Source organism: Hydra vulgaris, chromosome 05 (assembly GCF_038396675.1).
Source record: "Hydra vulgaris chromosome 05, alternate assembly HydraT2T_AEP".
Taxonomy (NCBI): domain Eukaryota; kingdom Metazoa; phylum Cnidaria; class Hydrozoa; order Anthoathecata; family Hydridae; genus Hydra; species Hydra vulgaris.
The window spans coordinates 1,242,601-1,259,556 of NC_088924.1; the positions used below are offsets into that span (position 1 = coordinate 1,242,601).

Consider the following 16,956-nt stretch of genomic DNA (forward strand, 5'->3'; position numbering starts at 1 on the left):
AAATTTGGGCTGGTTCTTCTAAAGATGACCTTTCTCTTCATAGCAAAGTCCAAAACATCTAAAAAAGTTGGACCATTGCATCTATTTTTCTATTTCCACAAATACTATTATGATCGCTGCTTAAAGAAGTTATTATCTCAAGTTCCATTAATTAAAACTAATTTTTGCTTAACTTGTCATTCAGCAAAGTTGCATCATTTTATTGTATCTGTCTGTTCATGCTCTAAAAATTTTACTCATCTTTTTTTTATTGCACATCATGACTTTGGAATTCTCTCCCAGCTTCATGTTTTCCTGGTTCATGCAACTTAAAGTCTTCTCTCAACTGTTTTGTTGCTCTTTAACACTACACTTTGTTTTCTAGTAATTCCCAACTTAATAGTGGTTGCTTGCAATCTTGTTTCAAACTTGTTTTTTTTCCTTTTCTTACTTTTTAGTATCTTTAACTTCTTAGTTTGAATAATAGTTATTAAAAATATTCTTATAGAATATTTTTTAAAACATGGATTTATTAGAGGAATAATTTCCACAATTTTTAATTGAAATATTTTAAAAATCATTTCATTTATATGTGTTTGTTTAAACTAATTTTTTTCTAGTTTTCTGATTTGTTTCATTTTTTTGGTTCTTATTTCGTTAATCAGGTTTGTTAACTCATTAATTAAAAATTGTTTTTAAGTATGGACTGTGTTTTTCTTGATTACCCATACACTGTCTCATTAATGGATGATAAGATACATGACTCACAAGTTCAAGATGCTCTTAGAAGAATAATTGATGTCATCAATAAACGAGTTCAGTCACCTCATACTCCAATTGAGTCGGTTAATGTCAATGCAGATATCCGGTAATTTTTTTTAATGTAATTTTTTTAAATCTAATGTTTCTATTATCTTGTAATGACTAAATTCAAACTAGAATCAACTGTAAGATAGATAACAATTATGTTTAAGATTCATGTCTAAAGTAAGAAGATCTGTATAAAATGCTAGAAATAGATCCTCACCACATTCTTGGTAAGGACCACAACTCTGCTAGTATCATGCTCAACTTGTTTCTCCGCAACTTTGTTATTCAAGGCTTGTTAATGGTTTGAGAGGGTTGTTACAACAATCTAAGTAAAAAAACACGTCTTCTTGACCTTTAGAGAGGTAAATAGAGTAAAAAAAAATTTCTTGCTTTCGCTGAAGAAAGCTGCATTAATGGCTAGATTTTAGACTGAAACTGTGTCAAAGGACGAAAATTGAACGAAAGATGAATGAAAATAGATAAATGGGATGTTTTTCTATGTTACTATAGTATAATGGTAAAAAAACAAACCTTTTTTTTTTTCAATTGAAAATTAATAAATGAATAGTTTAAATGAAATAAAGTTTTAGCATGCTTCTTTAGATTTAAATTAATTTAATTTTTTATAAAAATTATTGCATACAAAAAATCACTTTTCTCTTTGTATTTCTTTAGGTTTCTTTTCTTTTTTATAACATGTTTATAAACTTTTCTCGTATTACATCTTTTATTACATTTTTGTATGTAATATCATGAATATAAATTAAATTTAGTGTCTTGCTTTGCGCAATGTGTGGAGATGAGTATCCTGTTGAACTTATTCTTGGACCAATGATGCAACATCATGTTAGTTATTCAAATCCGGAGATGCAAGATACAGTTATGTTAGAAGCTATGCTTGGGGGTGCAAAAAAGATAATATCAGTGACACTTTCATCTTATCATCGTAAGAATAACAATTATAGTAATGATATATACTATGTGTGTGTGTGTGTATATATATATATATATATATATATGTATATATATATATATATATATATATATATATATATATATATATATATATATATATATATATATATATATATATATATATATATATATATACGTATCTATGTTTGTGTTGGGGTGTGTGTATATACATGTATACGTGTATGTGTATGAATATAAACACACGCACACACAGACTGAGGGTTTGGCATATCTAGATTTATATTAGTTTTATTTTTTTAATTTTTACTGTCTAAATCTCAGTTGGCATTTTAAAGCTTAAAATAATATATATATATATAAATATATATATATATATATATATATATATATATATATATATATATATATATATATATATATATATATATATATATATATATATATAAATATATATATATATATAAATATATATATATATATAAATATATATATATATATATATATATATAAATATATATATATATATATATATATTACTATATTATATTGATATATATATATTTAAAATAAATATTCATCAATTTATGGCCCTGGAACATGCAGTCACAATCCTAATATATATTGGCCTCGGCAGGAGAAAATGAGCCAGAGAGCAGAGAAAAGTTTTTCTAAAACAAACGCAGCAAGCCAGCAAGCTGCTCCTCTAAACAGCTTTTTACATGAGCTTTTGGTTTTTGCACAAGCTATCTGTTTATTCCTTTAAAAAATTGCTTAATAAATACAAAATTTGGTTCTATACTTGTTACAAGCATATGTTTGTAACGTTAATATTACAAAAATATATACTTAACAAGCATCATTTATTGTGCCGTGAAAAAATTATTCAGCTGAGCGTTGTCTTTGGGTTTTTACACTAGCTATCCATTTATTTGTTTACAACATTACTTATTTGATACAAAATTTGACAAAGAGCTATAAAAGTTTCTACTGTTTATAAAAAATGTTTTATATTTTCTTGTTGTAATAGAATTCAGGCATTTTAAAATTATTACAACAATTAAAAATTCCAAAATAAAAGTGAATAATATATTAAAGTAAATAATGTATTAAATATAAATATATGTATTACATAAAATAAGAATTATTATGCAATAATTTAAAGTGTATTTTTATATTTTATCAGCTAATCCAATTTAATCAAAAACATGTGCATTTCAAATTGGCGCTCATTTTTAATTATTTTTTTTTGCAACAACTGTGCCTTTTTAAAAGCATTGCAATTTATTATGCAATTAATTTTTTTTTTGTTGATAAAAATGACTTTGTATTTTTAATTTTAGTTACAATGATAATTATACTATGGGGAGAAAAATTTTACTTTTGCGTGAGCCATAAATTGCTCCCGCAAACCATTTATAAGGGAGTGTGGGCGAAAGCAAGAGCTAAAGCTCTCACTTTCTGCAGAGGCCTGTATGCGTGTATATATATATATATATATATATATATATATATATATATATATATATATATATATATATATATATATATATATTTATATATATTTATATTTTTCTCAAACATCAGTTCTTTGGAAGCAACTTCCAAAGAATGTTTGAGAAAAAAAACTAGAGGATAAAGAGTTTTTGGAGCATTTAGAAACAGTCACAGAAAAAGGATGAGACTCAATTGAATGACGAGTAACACAAGAGTAAATTTTAGTAGATGGCACAAGAGACGTTTGCTCTTTAGAGCAGTGCCCATTATATTATTTGTAGAAAAGAGAAAGAGAAGCAACATTATGATGATGTGGTAATGGTTGGAGGTTGGCTGCAAGAGCAGGTCCGACTATGTTTACAATGTCTTTTTGCACCTTGTCTAAAAGAGAAAGTTAGAAAAGTTAGAAGGACAAGAATAAATGTTAGAAAAGTTAGAAAGACAAGAATAGAAAAAAATCCTAAATCAAGTTGGGATAAATAATAAATTAATTTTTTCTTAAGGAACTTGGCAAAATATAATATCGACTGTTTACCAAAAACATAGCCCTCTAAAATATTGAAGGTGAAACCTGCCCAATGATATAAAGATAATTATAACCTAATTTTAATAATATTAAATGGATGCAATAACTCTGACTGTAATAAAGTAGCATAATTAGTTGTCATTTAATTGATGGAGAGAATGAATGGTTACACAATTTTTCACTGTCTTAAGAAAAAGTTTTTAAAATTGAAATAATAGTTAAGATGTTATTTAAAATTGGAAGACGAAGAGACCTTTTAGAGCTATACTATAAACTTTTTTTTGAAAGATAATAAAAAATTATTAAAGTTAGAAAGTTTGGGTGACTGTTTTTTAAAAATAAGCAATACACTAAATTTGTTGTATAATTAAACAATTTAACAAATACTATAGTAGGCTATAATGACCCGTTATCATAATAAGCAATAGATAATGATTAATTAATAAAAGCTACCTTAGGAATAACAGGATAATTTTACTTTAAAGTCCTTATCAAAAACAAAGTTTGTCACCTCTATGTTGAATTAAGATGTCCTAATAATGCAGTAGTTATTGAGGGTAGGTCTGTTTGACCTTTAAAATCTTACATGATTTGAGTTCATTCCGTCGCAAGACAGGTAGGTTTATATCTATAATTATAAAATTACTTTAGACTTTTAGTATGAAAGGAATAAAGTTTCATTTAGTTAATTAAAAAAACTAATAAAAAATTTTGTTCTTTTATATATTTTAATATTTAAACATTTGAACAATTATTTTATAATTTCATTTTATTTCCTAATGTGTTTTGTAATAACAAGTAATAACAACAATGGTAAGAGTCTCTATAGGAGGTCAACACCTGACAATGTTTATGACAAACTTGAAGTAATTGCTGAATCCACATAAAATAAATTCTTTGGTTGGTGGAACCCAAGTAGCTCATTTGATCAAGAATTCTTAGAAGAAAGGAGACAACAACCTAATGACAATTTAGCAGAGACTCAAGCTCAACTACTAGTTCCTGTCCAGCTATGTTTATTGTATTTAGAATTTTCTTTAGAGTTCAATGGTGAAAAAAGTCTTAGAGTAGAAGACTCAGTAAGTTTTCTCTCATCAATATATGAATTTCAATAAGACTGTTGTTTCTCATCACAAATCTCAATAAGAATGTTGTTTCTCGTCATGAATCTCAATAAGACTGTTGTTTCTCATCATGAATCTCAACATTGTTGTGATAACTATTGACAGAAACCAACTAAGTTGAGTTTTGGTCGAAATCGACTAGTCTCTTAAAATTAAAATCGACAATCAAAAAGTTAAAGTATTCATATTGATATTAAATAAATTGATAATTTTTGAAATATGTTAATTTTTTTTTTAGGAGCACATAGTATGAAACGAATATCATATCATGGTTTTATTTTGATTTACTCAGCTACAAGAAAAGCTTCGCTAGAGACTTTAAGGTTAGTTGATATTTTACTCTTTTATTTTTTCAAGTTATTTATATTTGAAATTATTGAAGAGATTTGAAGTTTATATGTTTCGTGTTAAGAGCATTCGCTTCAACCTTACCTGAAGTACCAATACAAGCACTTGCTGTTACAGGAAGCTTCTCTTTGGCTAGTGTTATATTTCATGAGGAGACATCAGCTTTACTTCTCAATGATTGTCCACAGTTGTCAACCAAACAAAATGATCAGTTTTCTTTTCATAAACAAGGTTTTTCTTTATGCTTTATTTTTTCAAAAGTATTGCAATATTTAGTATTTTGAAACCATTTATTTATGTTTATAATGAACTACTTGATGTGGGTTAAGAACAAAAAAGCATTTATCTTATTTATCCTAAGTTGCATGTGTAGGTATTGTTTTTTTTCCAGAAAATCATAAAATAAAATATGAGTGTCATGATCAGCTTTGTTTTAGCAGCCTTGATTGTGTTTTATTTATTTTTTTTAATTCACTTCCCCAAGACTCTTTAGTACTGTAGTCTAGGAGACTAATCTTTTTTTTAAACTTGTTTGTAGGAATTAAGAAGTTAAAAAAAGGTATTAACAATTTGAAAAATACTGTAGTTAAAACCTCAGTTAGTGTTAGTGGACCCCTCAGCTTTCAAGCAGTTAATACTGTCAAAAAAAAAAAAAAAAATGCATTAAAGTATCTGGTTTCCAGTACAAAAGTATCTGGTTTATGCCAGTTGTTTAATCTACTTATCAAAGTAATTTTCTAATTTTTGTTAGAGTCATGTGACATTGAAATAAAAACATATTTAAAGAGTAATTTTTTTTTTATTCTTAATTTTTGTTTTTCTTAAATCTTCAATTTGATGACCCCTTATCATAGATAAGTTTATAACGTTTAGACCAGGACATCAATGCTTTATTTATAAGTTCTTGAGGGATGTTCCTCCATATATCTTTTACATTCTGAATAAGCTCTGTAACATTTTTTGCTTTTTGCTTTTTTAATTGATTTAACATATGACTCCATGTAAAAAAGTCCATAGGTTATCTGGTGAGTTTGGTGTCCATATTTCAGGATGAATAAATTTGATTTTTGGTCAGATGAAAATTTAATGGTCATTTTTGAAGAGTGACTAGGTGCAGAATCTTGATGGAAATAAAAGTCATTTTGGATATAATCTTTTGATATCATTTTTAATAAATGATTTTAAAAAGATCTCTATATAGTTACGTGAATTAATTTTTACTCCTAATTTGACAAATATTAGAAATGTTAATCCTTTTGCACAAATTCCTTCCTATACCATGGCGGATTTTGGAAAATTGTTCTTTTTATAATAGGGTACTCTCTGTAATTTTAAATATTTATGTAAATATGTTTGGATCACAATCAGTAAGGTAGAATAGTTTTTCATCAGTTGTAATGATTTTTGTCCAGTTTTTCTTAATAAATCTGTAAAATTTTTTTGATTTTATAAACCTTCTATTGATCGCACAAGCTGATAATGCATGTACACATCCTTTTGAAACTTTTTTTAAATCAAATATTTTATCAGTATAACAATTAATTGATTTTCTTGATATCTTAAACTTTCTAGATAATTCAGAAATAGTTGGTGGATTGTCTTTTTTTTAAAAGTTTTTTATCTGAAAAATTTGCCGTAAATTTAGCTTTAACAATGTTGACGTTCAGCTTGTTTGCCATTTAAATCTTTTTTTTTTTCATATCTCGCCATGTTATTTTTAACTCTTCTAATAGTAGTTATTGAAACTTTGATTGGTTCCTTTTCTAACAAGTTCTTAATCATTCCATACGAATATCCAAGTTGTACCAACAATAAAATACGTCCTTTAATATTCACTTTATTTTATTTTTTTGTCAACATGCTTTGCTTACATAAACCTTTATTTCCTGCTAACTACTTTAAATGTGCGATTAAATTATATAAATAACATTGTTACATATTGTTTAATTAAAAAGTAATCAAATTTTAAAAGTGTTTCCATTTTAATGTCACATGACTGTAGATTTGTTGTTGATGGTTTATGTTTTTTAGTCTATTTAACCTATCAACCTGATTAAAGTTTGGTTGTTGTAATTATTCAAGTCTAAAAACCTGATGGAAATCTAGTTTGTTGTAATTATTAAGTTTATCAACTTGCTTGAGATCTTATTTGTTTTAATTATTAAGTCTATCAACCTGATTGAAGTTGTAATTATTGTATAAGAGAAATAAGGATAAAGTTAGGTAAAAAGATAAACATGGAATTTTTAGAATTTTGTAATTTTATTTTCTCTATTCAAATTTAAAAAATATCTATATCATTAATTGTAATCATTAAATATCATTCATTGTAGGGTGATTCCATAAGAAATCATATATCATTCATTGTAGGGTCCATAAGAAATCATCCAGACCATGACACCCTTTACATCTCAGAATTCGTTCATTTTTACCTCACTTGCAGTCCATGTTAAAAAAATAGTAATTGCGAGAATTTTAGTTAAAAATACACATGTGTTCCAGAGATATCGTCAGTTAAAATAATGCTGACTCAGCATTTTAGTGATTATCTGAAGCGACTACAAAGCAACTTTGACATATAGTATCTTCATAATGGCTTTGGGAAATTTCCTAAAATTTTGGACCCTAATAGATTTTTACTTGTGAAATCCAAAAATAGCACCCTCAAGACTCGATTGTCTCAGGAAATGCTTTGTTTATCCAATTTTGTTCAAAATTCTTGACTTGTAAATTCATGATTTTTGGAGGTAAAATGAAGACTGGCCCAAAATCCCAAGTAAAGAGTTTAATTGTATATCATTATTTTATCTGAAAAAAATTAAATTCATCAGTTGTCTCTTTATTAAAATTAAATTCATCAGTTGTCTCTTTTTTGTCTGTTTATTTCCACTTAATAAAAACAACATAAATCATAAGGCATTAGCAATCACACAAATGTGTAATCCACCTTCATAAACTTTAGCAGCCTACGCAGCACCTACACCATTTTGCTCAGACACAGCTTCATCATCTTCAACAGCCACCATAGCACCTACTCTAACTACACCCCAATTACCATCATTCTCAACTACACCAGCTTCGAGTTTTGATAGGCATCAAGCATGTGTTGAGTGTTGTAAAAACAGTACCGAGATAGAGTTAAAGCAGTTTTTCGAGCCAAAAATCAATCGCATGAAAAGAAATTGAAGCATGTCAAAACTTGGTGGAAAATATATTAACGAAGAAAATGTGATCGAGTTCCTCAAACAAAAAGATGAAGAAAAAGCAACAAAAGAAGCCGTGAAAGTTGCTAAACTTAACGTAAAGCGTAGGTTCTGTATGCCAAATACTCAAATGCCTGAGCATAACAATGCTGAACAACCTCAATAAAACAATAATGAAGAACAAGTACCTGCAGCCAATTAAATTTGCAAAATGTAAAAAGTGTAGCAAAGGGTTACACACAGAAATGTTGCTATGCGAGAATTCGTTGTGTCAGGAACGGTTGTGCAAAGAAACATGTTTACCAAAGAAATATGTAGTTAGGACTAAATTTTTTTGTTGCAAAAAATGTAAAAACTTTAATATAGTTTCTTTAATATAAGTTGTGTTTAAAAAATAATAATAAAAAAAGTTAAAATTTAATAAATTTAATATTTTTTCAAGTGTTGGGTTTTATCAGAATGTATTTTTTTATTACATATCTCACAAAAAAAAAAAAAAAAGAAAAAGAAAAAAGTTATTTAATTTTTAAATTGATAAGAGTGCAGTTTGACCTGGTTTTACTCTAATAAGATGATTAGCGACTTTTTTATATATTTATTTTAAAAGTGTAATATAAAAATCTTAATTTTATTTGGTTCTCACACTCTATAAAAAAACATTCTTATGTTTAGCTTCCTTTAAAATTTATAGTAAAGTTATACGATTAATAATAAACACTATTTTAAAAGACAAATTAAACAATAACAAGTAATATTGATTCAAAAAAAAATTCTACATGGTGTCATTTAACTCTTTGGAATTAAATGCGCTTGAATAAATGATGTAGTCTGTAGATTGCGGCGTATAAGTTTGTTTTTGTTGGTATACATTTATTTTGCTTTACTTAAAAAAATTCTGCCTAAACATTTTTTTTTTTAATCATTCTCTTTAAAATAAACACAACTTGTCTCAACACTCTGGGATCCCTTTAAGACTTTTTCCAATGGCACCTTTCTCCATATTAAATATGTTTATTGTTTATAATATATGTTTATTATTTATAATATTACCTACCAAAAAAATATAAAAACAATAAAATTCACAATCATTCATTAAGAAAATACAAACAAGTAAAGTACAACCTTAAAAAAAAAAAAAAAAAAAAACTTTTGCTTGTTTTTGATATAATAAAAACCATTCACCAATTTGAATTGAAATAATGAAAAAAAAGTGTTTCTCAAACTTCAACTAAAAAAATTATGTTTTTAAATTGAATTTTAATAATTATTTATTATCATTTTATGCATTAAAAAAAAAAAAAAATCCAGGTAGATTGGAGGAGGGTGGGTGGGGAGGGGGCGAGTTAGTCAGAGGCCCCCTGGCCCTCCTATGGCCCATAACTATAAATGTCCTAAGCTAGTCAAATAAATAACACTATTTGATGTTTTATTTAATAAAATGTTTTAAAAAGCATTTCAATTGCTTTCATTACAAAATTCAAATTTTTCTAAAAAGACACAATTTTTAAACGCAAATTTTGATCAAGTATTTGAGAGACAACTGATGAATCTAATTTTTTTCAGTAGACCTAAGAAAAAATAATGATATACAATTAAACTCTTTACTTGGGATTTTGGGCCAAAGTCTTCATTTTACCTCCAAAAATCATGAATTTACAAGTCAAGAATTTTGAACAAAATTGGATAAACATAGCATTTCCTGAGACAATCGAGTCTTGAGGGTGCTATTTTTGGATTCCACAAGTAAAAATCTATTAGGGTCCAAAATTTTAGGAAATTTCCCTAAGCCATTATGAAGATACTATATGTCAAAGTTGCTTCGTAGTCGCTTCAGATAATATCTCTGGAACCCATGTGTAATTTTAACTAAAATTCTCGCAATTATTATTTTTTTAACATGGACTGCAAGTGAGGTAAAAATGAATGAATTCTGAGATGTAAGGGTGTCGAAAAAAGTTTTTTTTTGGATGATTTCATATGAAATTATCCTTTACATTTTCATCATATAAATTGCAAACTCCTGTTGTAGTTGGCAAAATGTGTCTAAAAACAATTCTGGGTTAATTTATCTTTTAATGTCTAATGGAAACTAAACTAAATGTTTGTTATGACTGCAGCTGATTCAAATGTAATACTTCATGGAGGTTTAGAGACTAAATTATAAAACAGCTGTCTGAAGCAAAATAAAAATTTATTTTGGTCTTTTTGAACTAAGCAGATTTTAATTTTAGTATTTCAATATTGACCATTTTAATTTTGATAAAACCTTGTGTTTTGTTTTATATTAATAAGACATAAAAATCCTGAAAATTTTAGCCTAAAATATTTTTTGGTTCATGAGTGGTTTAAAATTTTCAATAGTTCTCAAAAACCTCCGGTACCAAAACATGTTTAAGCTTATACCTAAATACTCAATACTTTTAAATTAAAATATTAAATGACCATATCATTTTGATTTAATTTTGATAGAATCTTATTGTTTTATAATAGACATTTATAGACATTGAATTTTTCAACCCAGATGTTGAATTTTTCAACCCAGATCAATTTTTCAAAGTCGCATCTTAGTCATAATGGGGTCAAATAAAATTATGACAAAACATTGAAAACAACACAAAGTACATTTAAACAGGTGAAAATAATATTATTGGTGTCTTTAGCAAATTTAAAAAGAGTTTGTAATGAAATCTGTCAAAATTTTTATGTATCAAAAAGTGTCAAAACTTTCATGCAAACATATTTGGTAAGCATGAAGTTTTAGTAAAAATAAAGGTGTATGGCTTATTCAGAAATAACACAAGTTCAAAAGTTAGAATGAAAGAAAGATTTTTCTGCAATGAATAAGGTAAGTGGCCAAGAGAGCTGAAACTTATAGTGAAACCAGTTATTCGTTATATTATCAATTATATCTAGAGATTCAAAAATGGGTAGTAACAGTTACCATGGCTATGTATAAAAACTTTACAACAGCAATTTAAAAAAAAAGAAGAGAGTTTGGTGTAAAATGAATGAAGAAGTTTTTGTTCATTTTAAGTGCTCATTCTTTTACTTCCATATTAATTTCTCTTTCAGGGGTTCAGTTTCTAAGGGGTTCAGTATTGATTTATCATGGGTCTGTTCTATTATGATTTATATTTGATTGAAGATCCAAAAGATTAATTAATATTAAAATTTTAGTGTTCCTAAGATAAAAACAAAAGGGTTTAGAATAATTATGTAAAAGAAAAATGCTTTTGTAAAGTCAAGCATAAACAAGTAGAAAATAATGAAAAGTGGCAATAGGAGTTTTTTTAATAATTATATGTGAAGTGTGAAGGTAAGGAATTTGAGCAAACTCTATTGTTTGTTCAGTTGAAAACAGAATAGTGGTGGTGGTGGTGATAATGAAGTCTAGACTAGAATAACTGGTGTGGTATATTGTGTGATCCTAATTTTGGTGGATTGATTTAAGAACAAAAGTTTTAAAGTTCTAGCTGAATTCATTTTTAGCCCCATAGTTTCTGACTCATTTGCTTTATAGTAATGAATTTTTAATTACTATAAAGCTTACCATATAGAGTCATTCCATGCCAACTGGACCAAGGTCCAACATGAACCCCCTCAGATTTTGATGAAACTTAGTAGGTTTTCTAATATCAATGAGAAAAGCAATTCCTGAAAATTTCAGCATAAAATCTTTTGTGGTTCATAAGGTACAGTCGTTTGAAATCTCTGATTTTTCCAATAAAAACTTCAGTAGCAAAAACATATCTTGTTCATACTTTGATGCTCTATATTTTAAAAACAAAATTTCAGAAAACCTAGCTTTTTTTATTGTATACAACTCTTGACTTTCTTTAATAAAACTTTGACATTGAATTCTCAAATATCACATTTTTTCCATAATGGCTACCTAAAAAAGCTAAAAAATTGTTTGCAAATATAAAAAGTTGATTTTTGATGAGTCAATATACAAAATCTGCAATTTAAGAAGTGAAAAGACATACTTTTTTAGTTTCTTTATATGGTAGGCTTCCAAATTTTTTAAAATTTACTGATAAGATACAAATCAGTAAAAAATTGTAGACTTGAATTGAAAAAATGGCTGCAGCTAAATCTTAGGAAAATGTGCCTCCACTTCAAACCACCGGTAACCAAGGACCAACACTGGTTTTAATAATTTTTTTATTTCCTTCTAATTTAATAGACTTTATTTCAATGATTTCAGAAAAAAAAATAGTGGGTACTCATGGGGAAGTTACAAAATCAGAACAATGAAAATTGCCAAAAATGCATTAAAAACAATAAAAACAAAGTTATTGTTGTACTTTAGTTTGTGTTATATATTCTAATACAAAGTATGTATGAATTTAAAAGTATTTCACAACAAGTACTAGAAATAAGTTTTTAATTAGGCTTGAATTAAACTCAGTTTTTAAATAGCCCTAGCTCCTACCTGCCCTCTTCCCCCCTATCCCAAGCATTTACTTTTTAACATGCACATTTTTGTCCAAAACTTGGAAAAAATTTGTAATTGGACACTTTTTATTACACGGTGTGTCTGGTTTTATCTCTGATGTATGAAGTGCCTTAATACCCAAACACACCACTAAACATACACATAAAAACTGTGAAATTTAGTTTTAAATGTCAGACAGTAAAAAGACTCCATATAAAACTTATAAGTAGCCTATTAGGTTAAAATGAAAAAAAAAGACTTTCTAGTCTAATTTACCCAATATTTAATACCATAGCCATAAATTTTGTAATATTTTTCCAATACACTCACTATTCTACCCCTCCCCATTAATTTGACTTATTTCATTATCATGTTCAAATTTAGATTACAACTTATACTAAGTTAATATAATAACTTATATAAGTTATTTGATTTGTCAACACAATGCACAAATTGATTATGTAATAAAAAATATTATCTAATAAACAAACAATAAACATCTTTCAAATAAATTTTTGCTAAAAAACTATGTTTAAAACAAATAAATCTAATTTATAATTTTGCTAAATTGTTATTTAATTATGTTACTTATGCTATTGTACAAATGTAATATTTCAGTTTTTTCTTGAGCTGATAGTTCATAGCATCTACCAGTTGTTGATTGAACTTTTAAAGATGAAATTTTGCATAAAATGTGCATTATTGGAACCCAGCAACGATCTTCTTTATGTGGCCAAGTAAAAGTGTTTAACAAAATAGACTGCTTCATGAACATGATAAGAACATCTTGATTTTCTTCAGATATTTCCACAATATTGCCTAAAAACCATTTTGCATCATAAACACATGCTATATTAGTTCCTGGTGAAAGAGAAGATAGTGGAACCATATAATGCATTTTCGAAACATTTACATTAGTATACATATTATCAAATGACACCCGTCTCATCTGTAAAGTAGTTAATGATTGTGGTATAAAACAATGGTGGTTTTTGTTCCTGAAATTGTTGAACAAGTAGCATAACGTTTTTCTAATTTAAACTTTATGCAATGTAATACAATTGCATCATTTGAAATGTATTGAAAATATATTCCTTTATTATTTTGTTTATACCAATCATACATTTCAGGTGAATTGATAGGATCTGTTAGTGATTGTAAACTGGCCCTAGCTACAAGTCTTTTGACAGAGCCCCCAACGCCATCACAAGCATTCTTTCCATGTGATGTGGAAAAAAATGTCATTCTGCAGATACTTTATGATCTAGTTCATGGTGACATAAGTTAGATATGTTTTTATAATTTTTATATTGTGAACCTGCACCATCACTAAAATAAATGCAGTAGTTATAGTAAGGCATCAGCTCTTTTAAATGTTTTATTACTTCATAAATGAAACAACGAACTGAGTTAGTATTATGTTGCAAATTATCTGAAATAATACAAACACTTTTACATTTTATCATATTTTCTTCCATATAGTAAATAACAAAAGGATGCAATGTTGCTTGACTGTTGTTCCAATGGAAACCTTGTACTGCATCTTGAATTAAAAAACTGTAATTTTCAGCAAAGTCTAGTTATACTATTATTATTATTTTTAGATGCTGCAAATATGCTGCTTGATTTTTGGCTATATAATGATGATCTCTTAATTGGTCTATTTGTTGACAAGCTTTTTCAATAAAATCATCCACTGTAAGAGTTAGTGTAACTGTATCATGTTTTTTGTTGGCTTTTTGCCACTAATTAAAGGTGATTTCTTCCAAGCTGTGCTTATCAAATAAAACAGTAAGATACTCTTTAAGTGTGTTGGTATCTGGGCAGTTATCGCAACTGTGCAGCATGCAATCTTGATTTGTTAAGTCACATGCAACTAATGTCAAGAGGTCTTTATAGTCTAAAATATCTGGTATTTTTAATGCTAAAAGTTTTTTATTGGTACTCACAAACACATACTGAATGGAGACCTGAAGCACCTCCAATAGGAATACACCACTTAGGTCCAAGTTCACAAAACTTAGAAAACCCAATCTTGACATCAACTGAAATTTTAATGAACTCTAAATAAAGTTCTTTTATATTAACTAATAGAAGTCTTTTTTGAAAATGTTGTCTTTTATCATTAACTTGGATTGAAACATACTGTTTCATACCTGGACACATTCGAGAGTATTCATCTTATTGGTAAAATTCATGAACTTGATTATTTACTTTATCACTAATAGATATTCCTTCTTTTTTAGATGGTTCTGCCATTATGCCACACATTTGTTTCAAATTCCTTGCAGCTTTTATCATTCTAAGGGAAGCAGAAAAATAGTTTTGTGCATAATTAATGCTCCAACTCTCAGGAACCAAAGTCAGTAATTTAAGTTTTTCTGATTTTGAAGAAACATCAAATTTTGCTTTAACTAATTCCATTAATGAATCCAAGTCTTGTTTACTTTTGCAACACAGCTCTTTGTTTTTGGTTCATCCTTAATTAAATCTGGAGAAACTCCCAAAACACTTGCTATTTTCTTTTGGGTTGCAGTATGGATTTTGTTCATTTTTCTTTTTGCATAGCTGACCCTGTCTTTATGAGCTACTAGTTTTAAAGATGAACAACCAAGGCTATTAATGCTTGAATCAAAGTTTTCTTTTAAAATGTTTATCTCATTAAAATCATTATCTTTATGTTGACATGAATCGCTTCCATAATCTTCTTTGTTATTTCTTAAATACAGCATTTTTTGACATTCTGTACAAAGCTTATGACCAGGTATTAAATCAAACTCCTTCGCAAAATCCAAACTGATTACTTTGATAGATTCTAAATGGTAACACAATGATAAAACATTATAGAAGCCATTATCTTTTAAAAAATTAATTAAATAATAATTTATATGTGTCAAATTTTTTTTTCAATACTTTTTAATTTAACTTTGTGTTTGTTGAATCGATCGCAACAAAAGCTTCCATCATACGAAATCTCAAATTTATCCAAGTAGACCTTTTCATGGTGATTACAAATAGTTTGAATGTGATTGACTTTACTCCGCAAGTGTACAAGTTCTTGATCTTTTTTTGTTAATTCCTCAAAACCTTTAATTTTTTTAATTTTGGTAAATTTTACTTCATGACAACTATAATTTAATGCTTTTCCAATGGAGCATTGAGTTAGATCTAGCAATGCACTTGCCATTTACTTTATTAATACCTAAAAAGATTTATTTAAAAACAAAATTTGAAACTAAGTTTTCCATAAGTTTTGGCACAACAAATATATAGGAATTGATAAAATTTGTAAATAAAAAAAAGATATAAAAAGTAAACTCAATAATTTGCTTGTTTTTTATGTCACAGCTTTTAAATGTGTATGTTGAATACTTTGTTTGTGTATATAGACACTTCATACATCAGACATATTTCTTTCTAAGTTCTAGGCAAAAATGTGCATGTTAAAAAGTAAATGCTTGGGATAGGGGGGAAGAGGGCAGGTAGGAGCTAGGGCTATTTAAAAACTGAGTTTAATTCAAGCCTAATTAAAAACTTATTTCTAGTACTTGTTGTGAAATACTTTTAAATTCATACATACTTTGTATTAGAATATATAACACAAACTAAAGTACAACAATAACTTTGTTTTTATTGTTTTTAATGCATTTTTGGCAGTTTTCATTGTTCTGATTTTGTAACTTCCCCATGAGTACCCACTATTTTTTTTTCTGAAATCATTGAAATAAAGTCTATTAAATTAGAAGGAAATAAAAAAATTATTAAAACCAGTGTTGGTCCTTGGTTACCGGTGGTTTGAAGTGGAGGCACATTTTCCTAAGATTTAGCTGCAGCCATTTTTTCAATTCAAGTCTACAATTTTTTACTGATTTGTATCTTATCAGTAAATTTTAAAAAATTTGGAAGCCTACCATATAAAGAAACTAAAAAAGTATGTCTTTTCACTTCTTAAATTGCAGATTTTGTATATTGACTCATCAAAAATCAACTTTTTATATTTGCAAACAATTTTTTAGCTTTTTTAGGTAGCCATTATGGAAAAAATGTGATATTTGAGAATTCAATGTCAAAGTTTTATTAAAGAAAGTCAAGAGTTGT

General features: G+C 27.3%; 1 protein-coding gene across 1 annotated transcript in view; it reads left to right on the forward strand.

The window, feature by feature from the left end:
* The window catches only part of LOC136071788 (rho GTPase-activating protein 5-like), a 73,185-nt gene that overhangs the window by 26,736 nt on the left and 29,493 nt on the right, over nt 1–16,956 (forward strand). The window contains exons 6-9 of the mRNA XM_065797070.1: nt 680–847; nt 1,563–1,735; nt 5,108–5,192; nt 5,282–5,448. Of these exons, the coding sequence (XP_065653142.1) occupies nt 680–847; nt 1,563–1,735; nt 5,108–5,192; nt 5,282–5,448 (593 nt within the window). The remainder of the gene's footprint in view (nt 1–679; nt 848–1,562; nt 1,736–5,107; nt 5,193–5,281; nt 5,449–16,956) is intronic.